At 41.3% G+C, this 9,020-nt stretch overlaps 2 protein-coding genes across 4 annotated transcripts; both read left to right on the top strand.

The window, feature by feature from the left end:
- Positions 1-4,510: 4,510 nt before the first annotated feature.
- Positions 4,511-7,716, top strand: LOC104782637 (U4/U6 small nuclear ribonucleoprotein PRP4-like protein). Of its 2 annotated transcripts, none has more exons than XM_010507627.3 (7): positions 4,511-4,609; positions 4,700-4,814; positions 5,062-5,185; positions 5,372-6,098; positions 6,504-6,960; positions 7,052-7,249; positions 7,349-7,716. In XM_010507627.3, the coding sequence occupies exons 3-7, from the start codon at positions 5,116-5,118 to the stop codon at positions 7,541-7,543; spliced, it is 1,647 nt and encodes a 548-aa protein (XP_010505929.1). In that variant the 5' UTR covers positions 4,511-4,609; positions 4,700-4,814; positions 5,062-5,115; the 3' UTR covers positions 7,544-7,716. The 2 variants fall into 2 exon arrangements, with proteins under 2 accessions (XP_010505929.1, XP_010505931.1); XM_010507629.2 differs by having other exon boundaries at positions 4,525-4,609; positions 4,719-4,814.
- A 35-nt stretch (positions 7,717-7,751) lies between these two features.
- Positions 7,752-9,005, top strand: LOC147946336 (ferredoxin-dependent glutamate synthase 2, chloroplastic-like). Of its 2 annotated transcripts, none has more exons than XM_087511775.1 (5): positions 7,752-7,892; positions 7,998-8,076; positions 8,161-8,244; positions 8,320-8,416; positions 8,676-9,005. In XM_087511775.1, the coding sequence occupies exons 2-5, from the start codon at positions 8,023-8,025 to the stop codon at positions 8,765-8,767; spliced, it is 327 nt and encodes a 108-aa protein (XP_087367901.1). In that variant the 5' UTR covers positions 7,752-7,892; positions 7,998-8,022; the 3' UTR covers positions 8,768-9,005. The 2 variants fall into 2 exon arrangements, with proteins under 2 accessions (XP_087367901.1, XP_087367902.1); XM_087511776.1 differs by having other exon boundaries at positions 8,320-8,409; positions 8,676-8,893.
- The last annotated feature ends 15 nt before the right edge of the window (positions 9,006-9,020 follow it).

Below are 9,020 nucleotides of genomic sequence, written 5' to 3'. Positions count from 1 at the left end.
GCTCAAACTTCTCTCAAATGCGGAGTGATGACAAGGATAAAGGTGTGGTGTGTAAACATTGCAATCGTGGAGGGCACGCATCGGAGAGTTGTTATGCTATCATTGGATATCCGGAGTGGTGGGGAGAGCGTCCTCGCAGCCGTTCTGTACCAGGACGTGGCCGTGGTGGAGCAAGCTCCAATGGAGGTCGAGGACGCGGGTCTGCAGCATATGCTAACCGTGTTTGTGTTCCGAACCTTGACGTAACAGAACACGCCAACCATGTGGTGACTGATCGTGATCGTGAGGGTCTCACTTTAACTGAGGATCAATGGCGTACCATCAAAAGGGTCCTCAATGCTGGCAAGGACGAGCCCACCGAAAAGTTAACCGGTAAGTCCAACGTTCCCTCTTGGATTATGGATACAGGCGCCTCTCATCATTTGACAGGAAAGTTTGATATTCTTACAAATGTAAGAGATATGCCTCCGGTTTTAATTATTTTGGCTGATGGTAGAGAAAGGGTTTCTGTGAAAGAAGGGACAGTTAGACTTAGTTCAGATTTGGTTATGAATTCAGTCTTCTATGTTGAGGAGTTTCAATCTGATTTGATTTCAATTGGACAATTGCTGGATGAAAACCGTTGTGTTTTGCAAATGACTGATCACTTTCTTGTGGTTCAGGACCGCACTTTGAAGACTGTGATTGGGACGGGTATTAGAGCAGGAGGAACTTTTTACTTTCGTAGTATGGAGATCGCAGCATCAGTCACTACGAAAGAGGAGAAGGCGTATGAGCTGTGGCATAAAAGGATGGGTCATCCTTCTGCGAGAGTAGTCGGTTTACTTCCTGCAATTTCTGTTTCTGTTTCTTCTTCAAGTTTAAATCAAGCGTGTGATATATGTCTCCGCGCAAAGCAAACTCGAACTTCATTTCCATTGAGTATGAATAAGACATCTCGTATTTTTGAGTTAATCCACTGTGATTTATGGGGACCTTACCGCACAACTTCTCATTCTGGGGCCAAATATTTTCTGACAATAGTAGATGATTATTCTAGAGGAGTTTGGTTATATTTGTTGGCTGAAAAACGTGAGGCTTCTGGTCATTTAAAAAATTTCTTAGCTTTAACAGAGCGTCAATTTGGGGTGCAAGTTCAAACAATACGCAGTGATAACGGTTCAGAGTTCATGTGTTTAACAAAGTTTTTCCAAGAACACGGTATTCTTCATGAACGTTCGTGTGTTTCTACGCCTGAGCAGAATGGCAGGGTTGAAAGAAAACACAGACACATTCTCAATATTGCGAGGGCTTTACGGTTTCAAGCGCAACTGCCTTTAAAGTTTTGGGGCGAATGTGTTTTAACAGCGGCTTACTTGATTAATCGAACTCCCAGCTCTATTTTGAACAACAAAACTCCGTATGAACGTCTTCATAAGAAGCCTCCTCAGTATGGACATTTAAAAGTTTTTGGGAGCTTGTGTTATGCTCACAATCAAAAACGTCACGGCGACAAATTCGAGTCACGAAGTCGACGGTGTTTGTTCGTTGGTTATCCAAATGGTCAAAAAGGTTGGAGATTGTTTGATTTAGAATCACAAGAATTTTTTGTCTCACGAGATGTGGTCTTCTCCGAATCTGAATTTCCATTTTCTCCAAGCTCGACAATGGAGGTCTCTCACGTTGATGAAGAAGATACACCAAAGTTGTGGGCTTCAATTTCTAGTGGCCCATTACAAGAAGAACATCTTAATGTCCCTCAAGGCCCGTTACAATATTCAGGCCCAAATGAAGAAAGTCAAGGTCCACGTGAATTTGAGACCACGTCTTCATCTTCCAATGACTCTCCTGCGGCTACGACGGAAGCAGAAACCTCGCCGGTGCTCACTCCCTCTGGATCAGCCTCGCCACCGGAATTAAGACTAGATTCCGATTTGACAGCTTCAACCTCTACAGTTGCAGCTCCAGTTAACCGGCCAAGTTCTCGTCGGAATAAACGTTCGAAAGCGACGGTTGGTGGTCCGATAGCACAACCTCCTCCCCGTCAAAGTAAGCGAAAGAGAGAAGCTCCTGTCCACTTAAAAGATTATGTTGTTAATTCTGCTGCTTGTGAATCACCGAATTCTTTCTCCACCAAGGTACGGTACCCAATTTCGAAACAGGATTCTAAAAAGCGTTTTTCTAAATCTCATGTTGCGTATATGGCTGCGGTTGCAAAAGCCGTTGAACCAAGATCGTATAAAGAGGCTGTTGCTGATGACCGTTGGAATAACGCAATGACAACCGAAATTGATGCTCAAGAGGAAAATGGTACATGGACGATAGAAGATTTACCTCCAGGAAAACGAGCAATCGGCTGTCAATGTGTCTACAAAGTTAAATATCACTCTGATGGATCCGTTGAGAGGTATAAGGCACGACTTGTTGCACTTGGCAACAAACAAAAAGAGGGTGAAGACTATGGTGAAACCTTTGCCCCTGTGGCTAAGATGGGAACGGTGCGAATGTTTCTCGACGTTGCATCAAAACGAAACTGGGAAATCCATCAGATGGATGTCCACAATGCATTTTTACATGGAGATCTTCGCGAAGAAGTCTACATGAAGCTACCTCCTGGCTTTGCTGCTTCTCATCCCAACAAGGTATGTCGTCTACGCAAAGCCTTGTATGGTTTAAAACAGGCTCCACGATGCTGGTTTGAGAAGTTGACAACATCATTGAAGAATTATGGATTTAAACAATCCTTGTCCGACTATTCTTTGTTCACTTTGACCAGGGGAGCTGTTCGGATCAATATACTGATTTATGTTGATGATCTGATAATTTCGGGGAGTTCACCAAAGGCAAACCAAGATTTTAAAGATTATTTGGCATCATGTTTTCACATGAAGGATTTGGGACCTCTAAAATATTTTTTGGGGATAGAGGTTGCAAGGAACTCGGCAGGCATATACATATGTCAGCGCAAATATGCGTTAGATATCATCTCTGAAACTGGTATGATGGGAGCAAAACCAGCGACTTTTCCACTAGAACAAACTCATGAGCTCATGTTGTCTGAATCACCTCTTCTTCCTCAGCCCCAACAGTATCGACGGTTGATTGGGCGTTTGATCTACTTGGCAGTAACACGGCCAGACCTCGCATTCTCTGTTCATATGCTGGCCAGGTTTATGCAACAGCCACGTGAAGATCATTGGGAGGCTGCGCTTCGAATCGTTCGTTATTTAAAGTCTGATCCCGGCCAAGGTATTTTGCTGCGTCGAACAGGTGATTTTCAGATCACTGGGTGGTGTGACTCTGACTATGCGACTTGTCCCATATCTCGAAGGTCTGTTACTGGTTATATAGTTCAGCTTGGTGATTCACCAATTTCATGGAAAACTCGAAAGCAAGAAACCGTGAGCAAGTCCTCTGCAGAAGCGGAGTATCGGGCAATGTCATTTCTTACATCAGAACTTTTATGGCTCAAACAGTTGTTGCTTACTCTGGGAGTTCGACATGATCAGCCAATGGTGGTGTGTTGTGACAGTAAACCGGCCATACACATCGCAACAAATCCCGTATTCCATGAACGCACTAAACATATAGAGATTGACTGCCATTTTGTTCGTGATGAGCTTGTTCGTCGTAATCTTGTTCTTCGTCACGTTGGCACTGAATTTCAGCTTGCGGATATTTTTACAAAACCCCTTGGTCGAGACAGCTTCGCATCGTTTCGGATCAAGTTAGGCATACGAAACTTGTATGCTCCAACTTGAGGGGGAGTGTTGGAGATTGGTTTCAGGTTAGCTATCGGTTTACTCTAATTGCAGTTGGTTTCGTCATGGTTATAGGTGACTTGGCCGTGAAGCTGTTTGGTCAATATGTCAATCCCGTAAGATCAGCAAAGTTAATATAGCTTTCCTTGTATGTATAGATATGATTCGTATGGATCTGCTCTCTCGAGTATATATGTTTTTGTAAATCAAGTCATAAGGGACACACAGAAAACTTTGGAATCTCTGTTTCTTCAGAATCAGAGTTAATTAACTTAGAAGCAAAAAAAAAAAAAAAAAAGATAAGTATGGGATATATAAAAAAGTTATATGAATTATGGTATCCGAAAGCCGAATAGGATACAGCACCGACGATTTATTGCCATGTAAATATATAAACATCGCAAAGAACCACAACGTGCGAGATACCATAATCAGAAAGAGTGGATATTTGTTACAGTGCTACACTATACTATACATGAGTACATGACTCATGTGATTTCAAGTTTTAGCAGAATGAGTAGTAAAACACTCAAAGGATTCAATAGACAGTTAGAAACATGAAGATAAACATTTTTGTGCACATCAGCACATGTACGATGAGTATATCAAATTGGATCAAAAATTGTAATGTAGTACTTGAATGGATTTGGGGTGGCAAGACAATTCATACAAATAGAAAACGTCGTAGTATTTGTCACCGAAAAGAAAAAAAAAAAGGAAAAGCCCATTATGAAAAGGCCCAATATGAACCGACCCGTTTCAGAAAGTTGGTCTAAGTCTACTCAAAACAAAACCTCTCTAAAACGGAAAATCTCAGCTTCTCTCTCTCTTCTATTCCGGTTTTTGGCTACCACACCGTCTCCGAAGAGGTATGAACTAGTTTTTGTATCTCTGATTCAGCTTCTTCTCTTTTGTTTCTCGTAAATTTGGATTTTTAACAAATTTGATTTGTTGATTAGGTTATGGGTTTTTTCTCAGGATACACGGAGCTTGAGCAGCAGCAGCAGACAAGTCTATCTCGTGTTTGGGGGTTTCGAAGAGACTAACGAGATTCGTGGATTTCGTCAATTCCTGGTAAAATTACTATCCCAGTTTCGATTTTTTCTTCTGAAACCTGTTGATTTTAATTTTGGTTCTTTGTGTCTTTTGAACTACACGAGAGTATCCATGCCCTTATTGAAGCTTGATACTTTGTCTGCTAGGTGTTTGTTTAAATTCCCCAGAGAGCACTTATACTTTATTTTTAGAATTAAAAGCTACCCTCTTTCTTATTTTGTATATGCCCAGAGAACTGATTTGGAGTTCTTCTATGTTCTTCCAGGGTTTTCTCTAGATTGTCGTTTCGGTGGTGTTTTTTTGGGGATATAAGGAAAACATGGAACCCAATGAGGAAGATAATGTGTCATTGACACCTACTGCTCAAATCACAGCACCTCCACAGCCAGGTAATTCATTAGCTTTGTTACATTACATGATGTTGAATTCCTTGTATCTATTTCACTTATTCCTGGTAAAGAGTTTGTTTTGTCTGTTTCGTTCTTCCAATTATTATTGATAGTGTGTTGGGTTTTCTTTGGTTTCGTGATCCTTAACTCTACTAATTGACGTCTCACTTTTACTGCAACTTTCAGGTTTCTCTGCCTTACCACCTGTGGTTCCTCCTTCTTTCCCCCCACCAATGGCCCCAATACCAATGATGCCACATCCTCCAGTTGCCCGTCCACCTACTTTTAGGCCACCTGTTTCACAAAATGGTGAAGCGAAAGCCAGTGACTCAGATACGGATTCAGACGATGAACATTTTGAGATATCTGAAGGGAGTAGGCAGGTCAGAGAAAGACAGGAAAAGGCAATGCAAGATTTGTTGGTAAAGCGTCGTACTGCTGCTGTCGCAGTTCCAACAAATGACAAATCTGTTAGGGATCGCCTTAGACGACTTGGGGAGCCCATTACTCTATTTGGAGAACAGGAGATGGAGAGAAGAGCTAGGTTGGCTCAGCTTATGGGTAGGCTTGATTTGAATGGGCAGTTGGATAAACTGCTTGAAGCTCACGACGAAGATGCGGCGCCTAAAGAAAAAGTGGATGATGATGTACCTGAATACCCTTTTTTTACCGAGGGTCCAAAGGAACTTAGAGAGGCTAGAATAGAAATTGCCAAGTTTTCTATCAAGAGAGCTGCTGTCAGGATTCAGCGTGCAAAGCGGCGGAGGGATGATCCAGATGAAGATATGGATGCAGAGACTAAGTGGGCTTTAAAGCAGGCTAGAAACATGGTCCTTGATTGCAGTAATTTTGGAGACGATCGTCCTCTTACTGGCTGCTCCTTCTCTCGCGATGGAAAAATACTTGCCACATGGTATGTCTCTCTTCTGTCTCCTTCATACTCAAGCACAAACTTACTTATTCTCCACATATAGTTTCTTAGGTGTGAAACATTTTTGCTCGTCTCTAGTTGATTAGAATTACTTGGACTAGACTACATTCTACCTGCATATTTTAGTTTCATTGATATATCAGTTGAGAAGTATGTTAATAATCCTGTTCTTAAATACTGAACCTGCTGATTTTCCTCAGTTTCAATTCCTTACATCTTTATAAAAACATGATGTTAGTTAGGCGTACAGTTTTATCTCTATAAATTACATACTCCATGTCTAGTTCATTTTCCCTTTCTAACTGCATTACACATTCTCGAGGTTCATGACTTGTGTGGTACACATAATCCCTCCTCTGTTTAGTAATTTGTTTTTTCTTTGTCTAGTTCTCTAAGTGGAGTTACGAAACTGTGGGAGATGCCTCAAGTTACAAAAAAGATCGCTGTCTTGAAGGACCACAAAGAACGTGCAACTGATGTAGTGTTCTCCCCTGTGGATGATTGTCTAGCAACTGCTTCTGCTGATCGAACTGCAAAGCTGTGGAAAACTGATGGAACGCTCCTACAAACTTTTGAAGGTCATTTGGATCGTCTTGCACGTGTTGCCTTCCACCCATCAGGAAGATACCTGGGAACAACCAGCTTTGACAAAACATGGAGATTGTGGGATATAAACACAGGTGCAGAGCTGCTTTTGCAAGAAGGTCACAGTCGCAGTGTTTATGGAATTGCATTTCAACAAGATGGAGCATTAGCAGCTTCTTCTGGGCTTGATTCACTCGCACGGGTTTGGGATCTCCGCACTGGTAGGAGTATTCTTGTCTTCCAAGGACACATCAAGCCTGTAAGATTCTAGTTTTGTTCCTTTGGTACTCTACTTCTCTTAATTTACTAACCCTTATTTCTAATCTCCTCTGCTTTATATGCTTCTCCAGGTACTCTCAGTGAATTTCTCTCCTAATGGTTATCACTTGGCATCTGGTGGTGAGGATAATCAATGCCGTATTTGGGATCTGAGAATGAGAAAGTCACTGTACATTATCCCAGCTCATGCTAACCTTGTGTCTCAAGTGAAGTATGAACCACAAGAAGGCTACTTCCTGGCCACTGCCTCATACGACACGAGAGTCAATGTAAGTACTTCTGTAGTCCCTTTCCTAAGTACTTTTTCATTAATCGTGTGTTTCATCTGCTTATAGTTTGATTCTAATTTCTTACATTTTGTGTAACAGATATGGTCGGGAAGAGATTTCTCGCTCGTCAAAAGCTTAGCAGGGCATGAGTCAAAAGTTGCCTCGCTCGATATCACTGCAGATAGCTCGTGTATCGCCACTGTATCACATGACCGCACCATCAAGCTTTGGACGAGCAGTGGAAATGGTGAAGATGAAGATGAAGGGAAAGATACAATGGACATAGATCTTTAGAGATTAGCTTGTTAGAGAGAATCCTTAAATCGTTATTGATATCTTGTCGGGATCTATACAAATTCAGGATGATGATGGCACATTGTCTTTGAGAATTTTTGCCATTTTGTTCAACAAAAACAAACGAGTCAACTTTGTTTAGATGAGTTACTTCAAACCATCTTAACCAAAAATTACGTTACTGTATTAGATTGTACAAGAAACTAAAGTAATGGTTCTGTATTTGTCAGAGGCAAAGCAGGAGCGAGATTTGCGGTTAGAAACTCTCTAGCTCAAGCTGTAGTTGAAGGCACTGGAGATCATTGCTGTGAATATATGACTGGTGGAGTGTCGTTGTTGTACTTGGGAAGTAAGTAACACCTCATTTTCTCAGCCTTGAGCCCGAAACCAGAACCAAGAACTTAATAATGTCTTAAACGCCATATGTCATAATCGTTTCTCTCTGGAACTGCAGAGTTGGTAGAAATGTAGCCGCCGGGATGACAGGTAGATTGGCATATATCCTTGACGAGGACAATACACTCCTCCCTAAGGTTTAACATTACAAAGTCTGCTAATAGATCTCGAAAATGTTTTCTCTAAAGTTTGTGAAACATTGAATTAAACGCAATGAACAGGTGAACAAGGAGATAGTGAAGACCCAAAGACTGACTTCACCAGTGGGACAAACACAGCTTAAGGGCCTGATCCAAGCTCATGCGGTAACTAACTAATTCTCTCTCTTTTCCGTCTCTTCACGGATACAAATTTTCTCATGATTCGCACTATTATGATAGGATAAAACGGGAATCAGCAAAGGAGCAATGATAGTAGAGGAATGGGACAAGCATCTAGGAATGTTCTGGCAACTAAAATTAAATCTAATGGTAGATGGTAACTGTTGCTCAGTTCAGACAGCCTTAATGTAATTTGCTTCAGTTCAGCAGTTTTTCATATTCTTCTCCTCTCTCTTCTTGTCAACTTTCGTCTGCTTCTCTTTTCTCTCCTCTTTCTTCTTCTTTTGCTCCTTCTTCCAAAGAAGTTCATCCTTGTCCCACAAAATACAAAACCATCCTCTACCTTCTCTTGGACAGCTTTTGACAATGCAAGAACTTCCGCAGCTAAAGCCGTTTTCTCTTCATCCCTGATGCAGGATTTGCCATCAGCTTGACCAATATATGCGCTTGCATCTTTGAAGAAGAAGACAAATTGGTCAAGCTGATGGCCAATATATACCATTTGTAAAGTATTCATGAAGAAGAAGTATACATTTGCACCAAGAGAAGGAGAAGGCATAAGATATAGTTAGTATTACCTAATTTGTCAACTGAAACCTTCTCAGGTTGAGACAAGTTACCTTGGTGTCATTCATATCAGAGGATGTCTTCACCATTTCCATTATGTAAAAGAGAAATTCATAAATGAAGAGATACACATAGAGAGACGAATAATCAGAGGATCGACTTGATGAATATTAAAACTATATTATAACCTAAAC

The sequence above is a fragment of the Camelina sativa genome, chromosome 4, assembly GCF_030686135.1.
Source record: "Camelina sativa cultivar CO46 ecotype springtype chromosome 4, ASM3068613v1".
Taxonomy (NCBI): Eukaryota; Viridiplantae; Streptophyta; class Magnoliopsida; order Brassicales; family Brassicaceae; genus Camelina; species Camelina sativa.
This window is presented reverse-complemented; position numbering and strand designations above follow the sequence as displayed.